The sequence below is a fragment of the Phasianus colchicus genome, chromosome 1 (assembly GCF_987193195.1).
Source record: "Phasianus colchicus chromosome 1, bPhaCol1.hap1.1, whole genome shotgun sequence".
NCBI classification, from domain to species: domain Eukaryota; kingdom Metazoa; phylum Chordata; class Aves; order Galliformes; family Phasianidae; genus Phasianus; species Phasianus colchicus.
The window spans coordinates 54,104,270-54,125,875 of NC_143436.1; the positions used below are offsets into that span (position 1 = coordinate 54,104,270).

At 44.5% G+C, this 21,606-nt stretch overlaps 1 protein-coding gene across 3 annotated transcripts in view; it reads right to left on the reverse strand.

The window, feature by feature from the left end:
- Positions 1-21,606, reverse strand: part of ABTB3 (ankyrin repeat and BTB domain containing 3) — a 179,575-nt gene that overhangs the window by 62,816 nt on the left and 95,153 nt on the right. For all 3 annotated transcript variants that reach the window (XM_090143264.1, XM_090143270.1, XM_031600060.2), the window contains exons 2-3: positions 18,799-18,948; positions 5,865-6,069 (exon numbers count right to left, since the gene is read on the reverse strand). In XM_090143264.1, the coding sequence (XP_089999390.1) occupies positions 5,865-6,069; positions 18,799-18,948 (355 nt within the window). The remainder of the gene's footprint in view (positions 1-5,864; positions 6,070-18,798; positions 18,949-21,606) is intronic.

Sequence of the window (21,606 nt, forward strand, 5' to 3'; positions counted from 1 at the left end):
AAATCCTGACCTCACTGGCATTCCCTACTTCCCTGCTGCAGCCCCACACCCTACACTTCTCTCACATCTATTTTGGAACAGTTCAGGACTCATGAGCTCCTCTGCTTTGCAGACATCTGCAGACACAACCGTCCTAACTGGATCTCAGATGTTTCTTGCTGTTCCTCTCTCAGTTTCAGCAGATAGAAAGTGGCCACAGCTGTACAGACCTGACCTTGCTTTTCCTTAAAACACAGGTCATTGCTGGCATTTAAAATTTTAAAAGCAATAAGTGAGAGTGTGAGTGACAACAGAATCACAGAACATAGGATATAGAACAAGTATCATAGAGTCCAACCCCTGGCTCCACAAAGCACCACCCAGAAATCAGACTGTACGTCTTACAGCAGTGTCCCCATGCACCTTGAACTCCAGTAGCTTGGGGCCGTGACCACTGTCTGGGGCAGCACCTGTCCCCAATCCCCAGCTGCCCTCCCCTGACGCAGCTCCATGCCGTTCCCTCGGGCCCTGTCGCTGTCACACAGAGCAGAGCTCAGCGCTGCCCCTCCGCTCCCTGTGAGGAGCTGCAGCCGCCATCAGGCCTCCCCTCAGCTCCTCTGCTCTGCGCTGAGCAAACCCAGGGACCTCAGCTGCTCCTCACACACCTTGCCCTCCAGCAGAGAAGGGAAGGCTGTAGCTTTACAAGAAAAGCATATTCAGACAAAGGTGGAGAGATGTTTCTGCTTGCAGATATGAGTCAGCAAATTTAAAATGATGCAAAGATCACTTCATTTGTTTGTCCTTAATGTTTATATTTTCATGGGTGTCGTAGAAAGAAAATCCCAATATGCAGATTGCAAAGCATTCTTGACTCTTACAATCTTCTTTTAGAAAACACGTTAAACCATACATATAATGCTAGCCCATTGTTAGCACTACTGACGACCAGAAAAGTACGCTTTCTCCAGTCCTTAGCAGACATTTTGAATGGGTTTCTGGGCTGCAATACATGCATTTTATATTTAAACACAAACTCCTTGTCTTCCTTGAGAGCCAATGCTTCCCATTGCACTCCAGAGATGCTGCACAAGGAGCCGGCTGCTCAACGCCTCTGTGACTCCAGAAGCCTTGCTAAGCATGGCCCAAGACTCAGACAAAGGCAGTTCTACATTTCAATCAGGCTGAAGGATCTGCCTGAGCAGAGGGAGCGTTCACCCATATGCTCTATGCACCCAGCCTGCAGTGCTTGGGTCCGCACCAGGAGATCTGCAAGTCATGGACCTTCAGCTCACACCCAGGGGTTGGGCACGCAGTCTCTGTTGCCTCTCCTGCATGAAAGCATTTCTGGGCAAGACCTGAAACACAACCAAGTCAGAGCGATGACTTGTCCGGCAGCGACAGCAGGGAGATGTTTCCCAGGCTGTTCTGACATCGAATGTGACACGCCTGGCTGCGACAGAAATCCCTGGAAAGAAGCCAGTCGCAGGAACGCTGTCGGGAACACGGCGCAGAGCAGCCCTGGTGCTACGTTCTTCTCAACACTGCACACAGTTTTCTCTATTTAACAAATGCTATAGCGATCACACGGACAGCTTAAGCCTCGCTTGATAAATTAGATTTAGAATACAGCCCCAGCACCGCAAGGATATGGTGCCTGACAGCAGAGCTACAAATGCTGTCTGTGCTGCTTCGTGTGCCACGTGCAATCTAGCACGCTGCAGGCAGCTGCCAATACCAATTCTGAAGTGATTTTTAACAAGTGGGAAGTTTGATACTTACGATGCGAATGCAGAGGATGAATGAGGATGAATCTGAGATTCCCTTTCAGTGACTCCCAGAGAAATTAGAAATGGTGATAACTTCTGAGTTCAGCGAGGCCATGGTTTTACCATGGGGTTAATACAAGGTTATGCCATACTAGCACGCCAAGCAAGTGTAATGTCCTGCAAACACACCGCAGGGTAAACCGGTTTCACAGCAGGACTTCCCCATTCTAATTTCTCCCAGAGGTGCAATGCTTGTGCTTTCTCCCTCCTCAGCAGAACTCCTGGGGTTGCTCAGCTTTCTGCTGGCCTTTACTAGAGTTTGGACCACAGAATGATTTAAAGCAGGGCCACATCTTCCTGGCTGTATTCTTAGTGAAATGGTTTTATGACTATTTTATGGACACAGTCGTACCAAGTGCTGAAGGAACTGAGGAATTGCTGGGGAAGGCGCTTTGCTGCCTTGTGAGCAGAATTAATGGGAGGCCCTGGACAGGCGGAGTGCTGAGCCACCACTTCTCAATGAGTTGTTAATGGGGAACATGGAGAGTTAGGAAGTCATGAGGACTTTGTCAATTCAGCTGTGGGTAAAAGTGGGTAAGGAACCACTTAAGGGAAAGCATCAAACAAATCTGCAACTACAGATTCTGTGCTTTCCGGTGCTTAAGAAATTACTTGCAATAATTTTGGAAGCCTAGAAGCAAAACACAACCACGGGACAGATCCTTTTATTAACTAGAAGCAGCAAGCTAGAAAGAAATCTTGGCAACAGCGGTCTAATTGACAAATTCTTATTTTTTTAATTCCCAGGAAAGCAGAAGAATGAACAAACCTAAATAATCTGCAGCCACTCACACGTGAGGGCACTAGAGGAATGATGGTTTCACAGACAATGTCTGGCACAAGAGAAATGTCTCCACTGCATCCTGGCTGGATGCATTAGGAACAGTGGCCTCACAAACAGATCCAAATCCCCTCTTGCACTTTCACATCTGCCAAAATAGCATCTACATGGTACCCAGGGCCATGAGATAATCCATCCCAGCAGGACTGGCTTGTGGTAGTGCCAACAACACAGCCAAAAAGGCACAGGGTTTATTCAAATCTGGGGATGGGGGAACTGTCACACAACTGTCTTCTGATTGGGTTTGCTGGAGCTTGAGTAGCAGAGAGTATTTTCCAGATTTTATGAGAAATCCTAGCCACTTTCCTACTCTCTCAGCCTCATTATTGCATAATATTTTTTCCCTTTCATTTTATGTGAAGACAACCACTATTATAAATAGACTGCATTCTTATTCCTTTACCTCCATGAAGAGCAAACACAGAGAAACACTCCCTAGAAAATACTCCCTAGAAGCGAAGTGTTGGATTTATTCAAAGGTAAACATCCGATTTTATGCATCCCATGAGACTTTACAGGAGGTGTTGCTTTTTGTGCTAAAAAGTGCTAACCCAGGCAGGACTACAACCATACTGGTTGCAGGGATTAGGCTCCAGCTTCCCTTCCACACCCAGCTGCTAGAGAAGAACAAGCAGGGCCTTTGCGGTTTTGTAACTCAACCCAATTCAGCTGTGGTTGAGAGCCCAAGCCCGAGTGGAGTAGAGATGTTGAGAAGGAGGAGAAGCTCCCATTGGGCCACTGAGCCCTGTGAGAACTTGGGGAGTTCTCTGGCCACGTCTCATAACCATCTCCCCATCCTGGGCATGCATGGTCAGGAAAGAGGGCCAAAATAGTAGCCAGGTTGTCTTCAAATGAGCCAAGTACAACCCCCGTTCCAAGAAAATACTGTCTGTGGCCAGATCCACTCATTTCCTGGCTTCTCTGCACCAGCTGGGACCCAGAGAGGCCAGGGAAGGGGGAAATTGCCTGGATCTCCTTCCTTCTCTCTGTGTTTTTTCCAACATTAAAGTCATTGTCACAGCCGAAGGAAAAGAGAGGGAATACGGAACAGAGATAAGGCATCAAGCCTGCAAATATTCTGCATATAAAAATGTCATGTTTAACAAACCCACTTCCTCATAATGCATAAAAACCCACCATGAAAACTGAAAACCCCAGAAATAAGTCATGGACCATAAAGCATGCCTGCATATAAAGAACAGCACTGATAAGTCTTTGACTGGAAATATGAAAGGAGACTTCTCAGAGCACTAAATAGAAATCAGCTGAACTGGATTACTTGCTGGGCAGCCCAAGATACTTGCATCCAGCTGGTGCTGGTGAGGCATGCTACACAGCACAGCCAGTGGAAATATCTGGGCACGTGCTTACCCCTGCATCACTTCCACTTGTGTTTTCCAGCACAAAGTACAAACGCATGTTTGATTAGGCAATAGAAGGAGTATCTGTTCCTTCCAAAATTGACCACAAACTCTTGGCAATAACACTGAATACTTACTTTGGCCCTAACCACACACCACAGTTGTTAAACCGGTCTTCCAAAGGAAGACATTTTGCCAAACTGAATACTCGTAATATAGCAAAGAAGAGAAACTGCATCTGGCTTTATATAATCAGCATTTCAATTGCTCTAACATAGAGAAGATATATTAAGACTACCTCAGGAAAAGGAAAACCTATTAAAGCAAATGCTAAATGAGATTCTACAAATATTCCTGCCCCTTTCACCTTCAATGGGAAAGTCTTTAGAAATTTTACAAAACCAGAGCCTCATTGTTACTAACCTTTATAGTTCCACTGGTCCCAATGGCATTAACTCCCACAGATGGTGACTGCAGATCAGGTGAGAATATCTTCTAATTTCAGTCACCACTTTTAGCATAGTACTAACCACGAGAACTCTTGCTCATGAGTTAGGCCTTCTGCAAGAGCCAGGTTGGCTAACAATTCATGAAATAAAACTAATTTAGAAAGATATAAAAATTCCAGATTCTTTTAACTTCCCTTTCTGTTTTCTTTCACACGTGAGAATCAACAGAGCAAAAACCAAAGACCGTGCAAACTGAGTGACCCAAACTTGGAAAGAAACAAAATGCCACCCAAAGAAAATTGGCAAAGTTCCCAGTAGCATAACTAATGCCAGAGTTTCATCTTGTCTGATTTTCTATGAATCAATATAAAAAGATTTCAATGAAGATATCATATTATATACCACTTATGGTTACATATATAATGACATTCTCAAACACTGCTTTTGAGATGCAAACTTCATACTGAAACAATAACCAAACCCCGTACATGCAACTGTCAGTGCATGTGTGCATCAGTTTGGCTCACAAACACAGCATGATACATCAGGACATGAATGTGGAGTTCAGCTTGCATTTGCACCACCATGATACATCATCTTAAACTTGAATATCTATCTCTTTTCAAGCACTGGTCATTCCTCTCATCTCTTCAGCAGCAACTCCTGGTTCAGGGAAGTGAAATAACAGAATATACCTCAGCCCACAACTGGAGGCAGAGCTTGGCTCTTTTTACTAGAGAGGCTGCTGCGTTTTTGACAAGATGGCTTTATCTACATCTCCTTTCTTTACAGAAGATTCTGAGTCAGGACTGAGTCTTGAACTCACTTCTTCTGCCCTGGTTAATATAAAAGGGTGGATGCAGCCACATCCCAAGCAGGACATCCCACAGGCTGGGCAGGAGCTCACAGCCCCCAGGTTCTTGTGCTGAGTACATAACCTACCCTGGCACCTCGCACAACTGGGGCACTGCATCTTTAACAACCCCTCCTTGCTACACGCTACTCTACTCATTTTCCACTTCCCAAATCACAGCTGTCAAACCCTATTAATGTGTAGAAAGACACATTTAAACCTAGACCTGCTATGCCAGAAATAGAAGTTCTCATTTTCTTTTCCAAAACATAGAATAGCTGAGCAACAAAGAAAGAAAACGGAAATCTCTACCAAGTGCACATCTGGAACCAATTTGCTGAATGTAGCCACTGGGTGTCACTTTTGATATATATTGGGTCAGCCATGGAGCACTTCAGCAAGAGAAACGGGATTTCAAAAAGGTGATCCCAAGCCAAAACAGACTGCTCTGCAGCCTCCTATGCACAAGCCGTAATTAGCAATTAGCCAGCAACTCTGATTTATCAGCAAAATGTTTTCACAAAGATATTAAACACACTCTAAGGTGGCTCTTACCTCTCAGTCTGCAGCGTGACTTTTGATGGCTCCACATTTGGGTTTTCCCACTCCATTTGCGGGCAGTGCATGAAGTAGCAGAGGGTGTACAAAGCCTCCGGCTCCCAGTAGAGTGATCCCTGCTTCTGGTGCATTGGTGTGCCATTCCCATGTTGCTTGGCATTCAGTGGCTGGAGGTGGTGCATGGCTCGGGATACGAGGTCACCTGGAAAGCAAGACCTGGGTCAATGCTGGGCTTTTACCTCTCTCTCTTTCCCTTGTGCTACTATATTTTCCCCAACTTTTCGAACCAAAGAATGCACCAGGTTGTTTTCCCTTACCATTTAATTTTGGAGAACCTAAAAAGTAAAATCTGTGCAATATTAATCATCAGGCTTGGTTGTTTACACAGTTTGGTGACATATCTGGGCTGCAGACAAACCCCTGGAGGGATGTGTGAATACAGTGTGCTCAGTGACCCTAAGCAGTGTCAGGCTGGCCCATCTCAACACTGCCTCGAGAGCAAGTCCACTGGGGCCAGGGTCACAGCCACCTACACCCCTTGGAGAATGTCAAACTCCTAGTTCCAAAAGTTACAGAATCACAGAATGTCTGAGATTCGAAGGGACCTCTGGATCCATCAGCTCCTACCCCAGCTCAAGTACGGACACCACAGGCCCTGGCCTGGGCCCGCTCAGTCACTATCACATTATCACCGTGTTTCCTGATCTCCTATGCTTGTTTGTGCCCTCTGCCTCTTGTTCTGGTAACGCTGCAAAGTGTCCTCTTTGCATCCTCCCTTCAAGTATTTCCACACAGTGATGAGATCCCCCTGAACCTCCTCTTCTCCAGCCTGAACAGCCCCTCCTCTCTCAGCCTCTCCTTATAGGAGAGGACTTAAATGGAGTCTCTCCAAGTTTTATGTCTCTTCTGTACTGGAGAGCCCAGAACCAAACCCAGCATTCCAGGTGTGAACTCAGCAGGGCAAAGGAGAGAGGAAGGATCACCTCCTCCACCTGCTGGCAATATTTTTCTTAATGCTGCCCAGGATACCATTAGTCTTCTCTGGAGCGAGGGCACATTGCTAGCTTCAACTTGGTGTCCATGGGACCCCTAGGTCCTTTTCATACTACGCTGCTTTCCAGCAGCGTGCCCATGCTTTTGCACTTCTGCTTGTTGAACAACATGAGGTTCCTATCAGCCCACCTCTCCAGCCTGTCTATGGATGGCAGCATGGCCTTTCGTACATCAGCCACTCCTCCCAGTTTTCTTATAAAGAAATCTGCAAATTTGCTGTGGGTACACTGCTTGGAATCCAGATCATTAATGAAGATGTTGAAGAGGACTGGACCTAGCATAAGGCCCCAGAGGACATCACTTGTGAATGGCCTCACTTTGAACATTGTGCCATCTTCCCAAAATTCAGTCCCTTACCCCACAGGGGCGGTTGCTGCCCAAAAAACAAGGAGGACTTACACCTATGGATCTGTGAGCAGAGACAACTCCATGGCTCTGGAAAACAAGGCTTAAGACAGTATCAGAAATGTGTAACTGAAATAACGATTTCTAAGTCCTGGACTGGGAAACTTCATGTTTGTTGAACAGGAAATCTGAGAATTGGGCTCACCTGAGCTATTCAGGAGTTCAGAGAATGGAAAATGGCTGATTAGAAAGATGCTTGTTGTCTCCCTCTATGATTATGTGATTCTGAAAGTTTCCTTGCATTACAGGTATGGGAAATAAGCCACGATACGCTAACCTATGATTATGTTAGCAGGCAAATATACAGGCAGGAGCATTGACTCCCTAAGCATTGTGCTGATTGTAACTAATTAACTAAAACATCTCCCTCTGAGGCAGTAGATTTTATGACATTAGCTATCTAGTGACCACTATATAAAAGACAGCAAAACAATTTTGATTATAAACTGCCTGTTTTTACATCTTCAGATCATTCAGAAAGTTCTTTGGGGGGAAATAATGTTCTCTGATCAAATCAATTGATTCGTTTTAAATGAAAATCTGAGCAAAAGCCCTTTGGGTCATCCTTGAGCTATGCAAAAGCAAGTGATGAGGAAAAGAGGGCATAATTTCCTGGTGCTAAGAGAAAGAAACACAGGTTTTTTCTTTTTTGGCTTTCCTAAATGACCACAGAGAAGTTGGAAATGTACACAGAGGTAGGAACATAGCACAAAATCTGAAAACAAACCAAACAGCTGAATAATGAAGCTGGGGGCAAACTTTAAGCACCATTTTGATTATGTGCAAGGCAAATCAGAAGTTTTTTTGTTTTCTTTTGCAGAGCCCCACCCCTGTTAACACATCACAGTGCATTGTCTCTCCCCAGCCTGACTTGCACAGTGAATGCTGCTGCTGAGATAATGCCCACCAAGAAGAATAGAAACATCTCACCAAAAAACACTCAGCCCAATTCTCCAAAAACACAGTCTTAAAACCATGAAAAGAAGAAAACCGCTGGCATGAGAAAACTGCCGAGTCCATGATTTCAGGGTTTTGACACAAATTTTGCTGCACTCTGCAATATTCTTCTGATTCAAAGCTTTCATTTAAAAATAGTTTCTGCCTTTTCCCACTGCCAGGAAATAGTCATGATAGGACCAGTCTTGCAGCCCTGCATATACATAATTTCCAGGAGAAGCTGTGCATGTGGAATGCCTGCAGAATCAGGCCCACCAGTGAAAAAGATGTGCCTAAGTCAGGACTGAGGACTGTGTCAGTCCTGCTCAAAATTATCTGCAGACGAACAGTGGCAAAGTTTGGGACACCCTTCACTCATCCCAATCTGTCACAGCAGATGTGCACTGCCAAGCCTCACATGGGGACACTAGCAACATCACTGAGAGCAGAGGCAAATTCTTCTTCTCCAAAAGGAAAAAATAAAAAGACGATGTAGATATGCTAAGTGCAACATCCAGGTTTAGCAATAATAGCAAAAACAGAAAAAAGGAGTTGCACTGAATGCAGTCTTTTCAGACCCAAGTCACCAAGGCACTGCAGCATGTAGTTACAGCTAGACATATGAACAATCATAGTTAAATGGATTGAGACGGTACGCATCAGAGAACTACTCTGGTTTCTGTACCAAAAGATAAATAAAATCACAATACGGTTTAGGCCAAGATTCAGTCAGCAACATTACTTCACCCACTTTCCTCATCAAGTCCCAGGGTGATGCGACTTGTATGACACATCCAGCACTGGAGGGAATGGCACGCTGAGTAAGGAGAAGCAGCAGCAGAAGGAATGACGAGTGCAGGGCAGCCAGCTCAGCATCACTGCTGATGCAAGGCTGGAGAAACTCGAGCCTCATTGGGATTGATGGCAAAACTCCAATCAATTTCAACATGACCAGGAGTTCATCCTTTTATTCTGTATTTCCTCAATTGCTTCTTAAGAAACCTAAACCAATTCAAGCCATTAAAGCTGAATTAATGCTTCTTATGTATAAAGTATCATTTAATTACATTATTCCAAGAATTGATTGGCTTAGATCTTGCTTTACCCTTTGCTATGTTATCTCTGGCTACACTTGAAATAAATGCTGTACTAACAATTATTATAACATTGCTCTATCAGGCACAACTCAGGGCTTAAATAATCAATACCTATAAAGCACTCAGTTTCACTGAGGGCAGTAAGGAAGCATAAAAAGCCGCATTATAAGCTTGCTATCTAGCGGTCCAAACACTGGAGGCAGGACAGGAATCTCTGGTTTCAATTTTATTCTGCTGTGTAACCTTGGAGCAGCCACCACGCCCCCAGTGCCCTTCTCTATTCCAGCCACATCGAGTTACAGTGCCAAATCTTCAGGGCAGAGACAGTGTCTGAGCACATCAGGGCTGAGGAGGGAGCTGACAGCCGTGCACACTGTACAGCAGTACTTAATGCATACTCTGTAAAATGTGGTGTAGCGTAACATCTGGTTTGAGAGGCACGTGCACTCTTTCAGTCCCTGCCACATTTTGCTTTGTCTGTTCTTCCTCACTAAGATGCTGTTGCTTCTCTATTTGCTTCCAACAAAGAATGCAACGAATTCAGTTGCTTTATTCACTGACCTTGAAACTCTTCTCGACTCCGGCCCACATAGCCTATGCACATGCAGCTCCTTGATGGGACTCCCTGCTCTGGCCTTCAGCAGTCGCTCAGTCTGCTCAAGTCTCAGTGCAGAACCCAGTCTCACCTCCATGCTGAAGCAGACTCTCCTTGCTGCTGTATGAGCTGCAGTCTACCTGAGCATCACAGGCAATCTTGAATTTGAGGCCAATTACAGAGAGGGAAACTCCTTGTTCATCACTGTCAGCCAACTCTGCTCTTCGGAGCTACAGCAACGCTCTGAAAGGTGAACTCACCTGCTCACAGCATTGCTGGCTCTTGTGTACTTGTGCAGCTTGCAGTTTTGCATGCTTTCCCTTCACTCCTGATGGGTACGTGTGAGAATCCCAGCTTCTGGCCCTCAAAATACATCTCAAACATACGAGCTGAGTGCATCCAAAAGGGCAATAAATCCCTGAGTGCAACACTGCCAAAAAACCTAAAATAAATCCCAGATTGGAGTTGCTCTTGTAAGCCGCTGATGTTGCTCCTGATGGTTGCAGTGTCATGATGCAGGGGGCTGGGCAGAGATCCACATCCCATATCCCCTGCACTCCCTCCTGCCCCTGTGCCACGGCCTGCAACCCATCTGCAGAGCAGACCGTGGAACTGAGCTGCCTGATGAAAAACCTCGCCAACATGACTTTGTTTTTAATTTAAACCAAATAAACACTTCCACAATTTATGCAACGCGAGCCAAATGAGCCGCCACACCAACTGTTGTGCTGGCAGAACTGGGGAAAGGAAGACATCACATCGTGTGGGACAGACAAGAAACGAGCAGTGAGGCGGGGGGACGTGCGGGCGTGCTTGTGTTGTGAAGCTAGGAAGCCAGAACTGGAGGGAAGGCTCCTAGAGCACAGCAAAGACAGTGGCAGTCCCAAGATGAGCTTGGCAGCCTTGAGGAGAAGCCCAGGCTGGGCCTGTCTGCCTGTCTGCCAGCAAAGGGACGAAGAAGGCAGGGCTGCATCCACCAGCACTACAGCCTTCCCATGACTACAAGAAGAAGGGCACCTCAGTGCTTTTTATGAACTCAAGACCCACATGCATACATTTAATTTAAAGATTCAGAATATTATGTAACATGCATGCTGTGACACGGGCCTGGTTTAAGGCCATACTGAATATTTAAGGAATAGCTTCACTGACTGCAAGTGGGAGATGTGATGTGACAGGGAAGGTTAAGCTGCACGGGGGTGCTACGTTCAGCAACCCACAGCACGCAACTGGAATGCTCCAGCCCTCTCAACAGTGACCAGCTAAACATTTTTTGACAGTGAATGCCTTCAGTAAAACCTGTTACCACCACTGTTTTTATTTTAGACCCCAGTGCTTACAAAGTAATGTCTGTTTTGCACTGTTTAACAGAGAATGGGGAAAAAAGCAGAAAAACAACAAGAGGAAGAAGGAAGAAATAAAAGATGTCTAATATCCCTCTTCTGACAAGCAACCTGCAGGATTTTATGGTCTGGCACGATGGACTTGATCCTCCGGGTCCACCTGCTTAGGAGCAGGCTCAGGGATAAAGCTGTGTAGCCTAAAGTGTTCAGCTGTGTGCTTGCACAGCCGTGCCTAACTGGTGAATGATGCTGGGCTGATTCTTGCTGAGTCGCTCCCAATGACACCAGTCTCTAGTTTTTCTTGTTCCAAGAACAACTTAGAAACAATATTTCTACACACAGTTGTTCAACCTGTGTCATTCCTTCAAAGCTCAGGAGAGGGAGGAGGATCTCTGGTGTCACCACAGATCTCTTCAGGCGTGACACTGGGGCACTAAGCAGTAGACCGTATTTATGGAGAACATGTAAGAATATATTGCAAGCAGAACACATTGGTTCAGTAACAGTGGTCTGACCACCCCTCCAGCTCTTCATGACTCCATTGTGTGTGTTGGCCTGCTCTGGAGAGTCATGCCGTGCAGTGGGGCATATGGACAGTAAGCACTGCTGCTTCACAGTGTTCCCTGGGTGAACATGTTCTCCTTAAAGAATAGGACAAAGCCACAAGCTGCAGTTCTGTCTATCCTTCAGAGCTTCCGCATGATCAGGAGAAGTTTGGGATAGAGATTTGCACTTCAGATACCAAATTCCACTGCACGGCCAGCAGTTTCCAAAGTTTGCCCCCCTTACAAGCACATACAACTCAGGTTCAAATTCCTTTTCTTGATATGGATTCATCTCACAGCTCACCGTTAAGGCCTTGGATCTACAGCTTTTGCTCAGGGCCAGCTCTAGAGAGACTGTGTTGAAAACATGAATTATAACCCTGATAAAAAAATCGAGACCTATCCAGTTAGATTGCTATCTGGTAGCCATGGCATCCTGCATCCTCCCTATACTGTAAGCAAAGTCTCTCTCCCTTCCTGCCTGCCTGTTGCATCTGGTTTCTGCATCAAAGTGATGTATTGCTACAGCTCACCCAGGCGTATGCCTGTGAGCGCATGAATGCAGGTGAATACAAGCAGTTTAACAGTGCCTCTTGTATGACAGCAGAGTGCCTGCAGTCATCTGCTCAGTCAGCTGCCCAAAGCATCCACACGTTTATGATTCCAGCTACACTGCTCCTACATGCTTGCTCTGCCTCTGGAAGTCCATCCATCTGTATGTCTCGAAAGTCAGCTAAGCAAGAACTGCTTAAGCAAAACTTTCCCTGAGATTATTTACTGGAGGTCTTAATATTATTAACTCCCATCTGTACTAGGAAAGGAGTCATCAAGGGTGGGGGCACACAAGAAAGTCTATCACATACCCTACGGTGTGCATGCACCATGTATATTCAAACATGGAGCTATGCTATTCTTGGCATACAGCACACTCCAAACCCAAGAGCCAGCTGCCTGGGGCTATGGGTGCACTTGGGGTGTCATAACACACACTCATTGGAATACCCCGCCTGCTGCAGAATCATCATCAAGCTCACCTTGCAATATAGTCTCCCCATTTCTGTCTGCTTGTCTACAGTGCCAGCATTGCTCCCGTGTGTAATTGCTATCCCAGCCCATTTTTTGTTTTCTTAGCAGCCACTTATCTCTCCTACAGAAAAGCAGAGGAAGAAGCTGTGGTCCCAAGCTCCGAATTTGGTACCAAAAGAAGGACCAGTACACAAGCAGCCAATTTTGGCTCCACTGTGCCCCCCAGCAGAGCATTTAACCTTTTATCTCATCTTATCCCCCTATCACAAGAAGGTTCTATTTATATGACAGAGTACGTGTTTGTGTACAATTTAGTGTTTGTAAAGCCTTTGAAGATAGAAAAAGGATTGAATATATCTCATTAAAAAGCCACAATAATAATTAAGCCTTTTCAACTTTACACACCTATTATAATAATATTCTTATTTTCAAAATCTTCTATCCAATGAGGCCAGCATAATGTTTACATCTGACTCCCCTCATACAATGTCAGCTCCAAACAAAACAGCCTTTGACTCAGAAGTTCATCTCCTAACCTAAGGCAGAGCCCTTCACTCTTTTGGACCACCATAATTGGATTTTTCTCTGGCCTGACATGGACCAGAATTAAGAGCCCCACGTGCCTGAGCAAGCCAGGATAAGCATATTCACTCTGCCCCAGCTGACTGCCTGTGGTCTGCCTGTGGATGATAGCAAACCTGAGGAAAGGAGAATGCTGTTTTAATAGTCTGTACCTCAAAGGTGATTTATGCAGGGGAGTCCCGAGCTGATTTGTTGGGTTATCGGGGAGAGTGGTGGAGGGCTGGAGCTCCAGAAACCCCCATCCACCAAGGTGACGACTGTACTGTCAGCAGTGACGGCTGTATTGTCACATCCAGGAAGTACCCACTGAAACTGTCAGCTCTATGGTCAAACTCTGCACTGAAGGGAGCTCTGCTATATGAACTGCAGGACTCAGCCAGTATCTCTGCTTAGCTCTGCACTGCATTGAGTGAAGAGAACTGTTAATCAAGAAAAGGCTCTGGACTTTCTCTACAGTGCTGCTTAGTATAAGAAAAATATCTGACAAACAGTGCTTTTGTTCTGGCAGTAAATAAGCACTGCACTTACAACAATTCTCCTTCAGATGCCACCCTTCCAGCAATCACCTTTATCCCAGTATTTGCGTAAGCCTGGACTTTACCTCTTATTTACAATATAGGAATCAATTTGTATGGCTCTTGCAGCCCTCCTCCCTGTTAGCTGTACAGGATTGAGACTAGATGAAAAGACAAGGGAAGGGATGCTGACTTTCATCATCTCCTTGGCTGGGGCTGAGAGCAGAAATGAAAAAGTGTTGGTATGTACAAGCACATTTCTACTAACACTTGAGCAGTAAAGCTTCCTTTCATCCCTAAAGTGTGCCAAGATCTACTGGGAGTCTGTTATTTTGGAAATGCATACATTCAGCACTGTGGAGGCACAGAGAGGATGATGGGGAAGAGTAGCATTTTTTCCAATGGTGAAAAGGAAAACCTCACTGAGACCTGAGTGGTGATATGGAGGAAATACCAGCTTGAACATCAAAGTTGGAAGCTGTTTAAGTTAAACATCATTCAAAGGCTATCAAGTGCTGAGATCAGCAGTGTTTAGTTACATATTTATCTTCAGATTAACCCCATTTTAAAATCAAAACACCTACTCATCCCAGTTAACACTCAAGAGCAATACCTCCCCATTACCAGTCACCATGGTTTGCACAAGACTGGATAGCCAACTTCTCACTGAGGAAGGCCAGAATATCTGGACAAAGCAGGACTCAAGCAGAGATCTGCTTCTGTCTAAATAGGAAGGAGATTAAAGGGAAAAACTGGAAATCCAGAAGAATTCTCGCAGTCTGGAAATATTTTCTCTAAGAACAAACAGTGAAATACTGTCTAACTGCTCTTTTAAATCCTATTATTTCAGCTGCGCTTCAGTTCTTCCCAATGTTCTCTATATAATAAGCATTTCAAATGAAATGACATTATTTTAAAACACACTGTAGTAGGCAATTACAATTCCTGAATACTAAAATGCCAATATAACATAAGCAAAATTTACTGTTGTTCCTTAACTTTCTGCCATGTTCATTATATTTTAATGAATAAGGTTTCACATTAATTTTTCAAGCCTTTTCCTCAGAACCACATATTACCTCAGTAATTGCGTTACAGAATTAGGTCTCTATTTACATTCTCCTCTTGAATCCTAGAGACAAAACCTTGCTTTCATTTTCCATAGGTCAGCAGTATTACATCTTATTTTCAGAAGAGCACCACAGAGCTAGCAGCACTGCTGGGCCATGCTGGGACGTCCCAGAGACAGTGTCCAGGCCATTGCATCCAACTGCTGACTCTGTGAGAAGATAGCAAGAGGTAATGCCACACTGTACTGGCAGGTGGGATTTGTGAGCACCAGAACAGCGTCTGTAAGTTTGGATACACCTGAGGACACTTCACTGAAAGTCAGACTTCTCCTGTGTTAGAGTTCCTCTACAGTTGTGCTCACCAGCCCACCATTTCCCATTCTCTTACCTCTGTCACTCCTGGGGAGGCACAGTTCACCTAAATGGCCTTTTCTAATGTGCTAACAGCAAAAAATGAATAAATGCTAATATCACAGTCCAGATGACCAGGAACTTCACCCACAGGTATCACCACTGATGGATACTGAATTTCCAGGCAAGGGCAGGAAGAAAAGGAAATTTTGGACACCTCCCACCCATCCTGCATCCCTCCTGGTGGATGACCATGCCCAGTGGGATGGGCACACTGCAGCACGGAGATCCTGTCAGCATGCTCTGCAGATCTGGGGCTGAAAGGCTGCTGGTTGATACCACCAGCAGATCCTGACAAGTGGCACCAATCGAGGTGTGTCAGTTTCAGGAAACATGAAGCTGGCAGAGAGGTAAAGAAGTTCAGTTGTCCCCAAAAATGTCCTCAAAAGCCCTTGCCACAGCATTCTGAGAAGCAGTTTCTCATTGGCATTACAGTAGATATAGTACTCGTCTGCCACAGCAGACAATTTCTGCATTACTTAAAGGAATGACACAGCCAAACCAAGTAGCTTAAACTGCTGTAAGTGACACCAGTAATTCATTTCACGCTGCAGCCAAAAGGTGAACATTTTTCCCCAGCAAATCTTCAGCTCTCCCCTGCATAACCAGCTGTCAACTCTTGACAGAAAAGAAAGAGGAAAGAAAAAGGGAGTAAGAAGATGGGCAGGAGATAAGAAGAAGGTAGCAGACCAGAAGGTGCTACACATAGGAAAAGGTGGGGATGTCACACTATGAAATGCTTTTCACTTATGATAGATAACTCTATTTTCCACCTGGGACAAAGACTGGGAAGAAACTGAGAAGTCCTGAGCAGAAGAAATACAGGTGCTGGCCAGTAAGCAGGCCCTGCTTGCCATCTGTCATCTTCCAAGGGATAGATTTGATTTCCTGTTCTTCATGACTCCAGCAGCTGGTCACACTGCTACGTGTGAGCATGCTGGGGATAACCAAGATTCAGGGATGTCTTTCTTTCTTCCAATGAAATGTATATGTGTTAAATCGAGTTATTCTGTATGCTCTCAATGCTTTAATTATTAATGTTGATAAACTATAGAAAATCTCATTCAATTAGAATTTTTTTTTTCCACCTCTGAGATAGAAGTAAGTTTCTCTATTGAAAGATCACTCTGTCCTTGTTCCTTGTGCAGTTATGGAGAACACAAATTAAATCCTAACTCCTGGCATACTGCACATGGGATATTACAGACACACACTTGGGTTCTGATGCTCTGTCAAGCAGGTCAACCTTTCATCCTTGCCACTCATCCCTGGTTTCATCCTATTCCTTTCTTCACAGTTACTATGCTCTTAATTCCCTTCTGTTTCAAAGTTGTGCCCATTCACTTTATACATCCCCACAAGAGCAGAGGCTTTTGCATAGGTAACACACTTCCCTCACAACCCAGTTTCTCCATGCCAGAACTTGCTATATCCCCTTCTCTCCACAGCACCAATTCTAAGGCTCTACAACCCCTACCCCACACCGTGACAATCAGATATCCTCCTCCACTCCCCCAGTTGATGCACTGCAATGCCCAGGTGTTCCCTATGGCTCTACACTGCTGCTGCTTCCCCAGTCTCCCTCCATAGCCATGGCTCGCTGTAACCTCCAAGTCACAGCCAGCATTGATTCCAGAGGTAGACACACAAGTGCTGAACAGACAGGCAGCAGTACCCCTTGTATCCTCACACTTTCCTCTGTTTAGTGATTTTCCCTTAAATCCACCACATTTTGCTCGCTGACACCCAGCACTTCTCTCGATGCTTCAGAATTGAGTTTTGAACTCTGCGCCAGCATTTCTCCACAACACAGGCTTCTATCCGCTTGAACAGAAAGCCTTGCAAGCTTTGCCAGCTACCACTACTCCTACGATTTCTTCCACAACATGCATCTGCTTGCAGAGGATGGGGAGGTGCCCTCGCTGTTGTCCAGAGGGCTTTCTGGAGTGTTGTCAGCCTGCTGCGTGCCAAGCTCTCTCTGACAGCTGCATCTAACTCCCACTGAGGTGCTGTGTTCTTCAAGTTGGCCACCCTGAAGAGTGTTTTGCCTGCGTCTGGAGTCAACAGACACATACAGAGCAAACCATATTCACCAGGGGCGAGGGGGTCCGAAAGATCCTGGGTCTGCTGTTGTGTATAGAGGTACAAAATAGCCCAAGATGGGAAAAAAAAACCCAACTCTGAAATATCCACAGATCACATACTAAAATATAACCATACATACTTTAAGAGAGGGAGAAATATCATGAATAATTCACTTGGCACATGGAAAATACTGTTGTGTATTTCATATGTGTGAAATAAATAAGCAGAAATTACTTAATTTGAATAACACTGAACACCTGATTCCAGAGACTGAGCAACACTTCACGCTAAGGCATGTAAAGAGCTCTTGGCTTGTTGACATTTCACCAGAACAGAGGAAAATTAGCAAGTTGAAAACAAATTTATATTGTGGCTTGCAGATAAACATTCACAGTGCATCACCTAAGCTGAGCCCTGACATTATGAAATGGCTGCATTTCATTGCTTGTGTTGGTACAGAAAAGGCTGAGAAATTGCACCTGAGATGACAATGTTACTGTTTATTGTCAATCATGTAGAATCCAACATTGAGAACAGTAAGTTGAGCTGTGTGTGTTTTTGACTCTAGAGTTTCTCCCAAAAATTTCATAGTGGAGCTAAGAAAAACAAAAAACAACTCTTCTTTTTGGGACTGGAAGGCTCCTTTACTTATAAAAAATCCCAAGGAGGCTCTTCTGCTAACTGTAAACTCCATGTTGCACAAGGATTTACATGGCATTTGCCTCCTGCCATCAGAGCAGCCAGGTAGTATTCAGAAAACTGTAAATAATTTATATGTGCTGTAATCGAAGCTTTCAGATATAATAATCAGGCACATTTCTCCAGAAATGTTTTGATTAATAACAAATTATTTATCATCCAGGTGCTAATTGGTCTGATTCAGGTTTGTGCAGTGTTTTTTTTCCTCTGCTAGAACTGGAAAAGCAAGGAACCCCTCCTGTAACACAGATGGACGTAGCTCTGCTTCAGTCTGTGACTATTATGTCACATCTACCTTTTCTTTAAACACTTCAAGGATCTCTCACTTTTAAAAACAAGAGTGTGTGCAAAGAATCTGTAGGCATTGCTGAGACTTCTTCCCTCCTATGGCTCCAGCTTCAAGTTTCAATGCCAGCCACGGAGCATAAACATGGTTAAAGTCTGCTCCAGTGTCTCCTTCAGCGTTACACATGTGCTCCTGTCTTCCCACTGCACAGCCAGACAATGCAGGTGGCTTTGTTTTGCTTTGAGGAAAGAAATCCAAGCGCTATAAACAACCTTGTACTTACTGAGCTCTGCAATGCTCCCCACACGTGTAGCCAGTAAAGACTGCTCGATGGTCCTTAGCTCGGACTGGCTGAACATCTGCACTTCCCCAGGCTTGTTTGACCGTTGCTGGTCTTTGTGAAGGTTCAAGCTGTCGGGCAAGCAGAGAACACCTACAGTGGATAAAAAAAGAAAAGTTCCATGTAATTTCAGTCACTACTGCTGTCACCACCTAGTATTCGTGGAACATTTTAAGGCTCATGTGAGTACAGCCCAAAGACAATAAGTATTTGTAACTCAGTGTCACAGATGACTCGTTCTCAGAAGTGGCCCTCATTAACTCTTCTGAATATCCTTAAGTCACTCATGATGTCAGCAAGGGATAATGCTTATAGAAAACCCCATTTAATTGCCCATGGTGGAGTCAAGAGGGTTCCAAAGAAGCCTTCTAGAAACATCCTCAAAACCATGACATCTCAGCAAAAGAATTCTTTGGGATTGACTTTAAAATTATACATAAGAAGGCTGATACATTTACAGGATTTTCCTGTATGGGGAATTCCACTGACAGTTGCCAAAATAATAGGCAGCATCAAGATGCCTGCTGTGTCATTGATGAGTTTATTGGATTTCTTTTGTAAATACAGCTCCTGACAACTGAACTGCATAGATTTCAAAAGCCCATCATGCAGAAGTCCTCAAAGCAGCGAACTTTAATGGGGAGGCAAAAGCAAGGCTGCTGACATTAAAAAAAAATTTACAATACACATCCATGCAGGCACAAAAGTCACTTTCTGCCATGATATTTAAACCCTCGGGGGCAGACAGAGGGCATGTGTTTGTTAATCAAAATCACTGTCATGCTACAAAACAGAAATCATGTACAACAGCAAATGCTTCATTACTATCCTTGAGTAACAGATACATGGAAGCCCAGCCTGGACAGTAAGCTCTCCTCCTGTCCTGAGCTCTGAAAACAAGCAACTATGGCCATGCTTTTCCACAGTATTGCCTTCCAAATCCTTCTGGGACCACACAAGTGGACACCTCTGGGAGGTAGTGGGGTTGTACCTCTTCATGGCAATTAAATTCCATCTTATCTCTGATTGTGGAATTTGCAACAATTTGCTTTGAAAATAAGATAAAGTAGGAAATGTATTTTTTTTTAAATTAGCTTGTGCTCTTTGTTCCATTTAAGCACAGGGGAGAAATTCCCCCTTAAGGACCAAGAAAACACTTTACAAAATGCCTTAAGAAAAAGGTATGTATCTTACGTCTTCAGGAGGGAGAACTCAGGAAGTAACTGGTGACTAAATCTATTAACCAGTAATTCTGTTAGTATCACAGGATCACAAAATGGCTTAGACCAGAAGGGTACTCAAAGTCCACCCAGTTCCAACCTCATGCCACAGGCAGGGCTGCCGCCCTCCAGATCAAGCTGCCCAGGGCTCCATCCGGCCTGGCCTTGAATGGCTCCATGGATGGGTCATCCACAACTTCTCCGGGTAACCAGTGGGTACACAACATTTTAAGTCCCTTGCTGAATGGCTGCCTTAACCCCTTCTTTATTTTGGTAACAACCCACCAAACATCGCTGCTTTGGAGCACTGCAAGGCCAGGCAATCAATGCTCATGGAAAGAATGTTTCTCAGACACTTTGTTAGCTCCACCAGCTTCACATACATTCCCCTTTCTGCCTGCAAACAGTCTGGTCTAAGTTCTACTTGCAGCACGAACCTAAAAACACCCATCCTGAGAAAAGAGAGGCGGTGAAGGCTCAGTGTATGAAAAGCAGGGGGCATACATTGGAAAAAACAGGACCAAAGGCCTCACATCCCACAGCTGTAGGACAGCAGACCGAACCTGGCTCCCCATCCCCACACAACAGCAAGACTGGACCAAATGCCTTAACAGCCCATTTGAGCACTGGGGATAGAAGAGCAGTGGCAGCCGTTAATCCCAGTCCTGACCACAGGGCCAGGGTTGTGCCCACTGCAGTCAAACAACATGAATATGGAGGGGAGCTGTGGGATATAAGGCCTCTGACACAGCAACAGGGACTGAAGGATTAAAAGCACTGAGGTAAGGGGTAAAAAGGGGCAGCAATAAAAAGTATTAAACAAGCAATCAAAAATTACCAAACAAGCTTTCCAAATTCACTTCTGATCACTTAGTGTTTGCCTTGAATCAACACTTAGCATGACATTTATATTCTGTAGATGTGCAGATCTTGAGATGTTCAACACCTGGATTTAGAATGCAGACTCGCCTGCATATTTTAATAAGTATTCTCTCCCAGAAATGTTTCTCATTTATTTAGATTCCTCTTCATAATTTTAATGGATAGAAATTAAGACAAAATTGGAAGAGTCTTCCCTGAAGAAAACAGATGTGTAACATCAAATACTCTAAAAGACTTCTAAAAACAAGAAATAGTGCAAACAACTTTATGTCATCTTTAAAAGAAAAAGAATACCCAACAAGAAAATAATTAGTGAAAACACATGTTAAAGTGTGTGTGTGGGGGAGGGGGGGGAAACAAAACAGAACTGTTTTTAGGTACCCTTATGAACAGGATTGAAATGGTTTAAAATCATAAGATGCACAGGAAAGCGGTCTCAGAGTGATGAGTGGTGGCATACAGATATTTTATTCTCAATTTTGTCCCTGCCTGTACCCACAGCCGTGCTTTCCCTTACAAACAGCCCTGATGATTAATTACTCTGTTCCGTAGCGAGGAGAGTGTATTCTTAGGTTTTCAGATGAAAAGTGCAAATGAAATGCAAAATGTACCATTGTTAGAAAACTTAGCAAATTATAGGATATGTCAC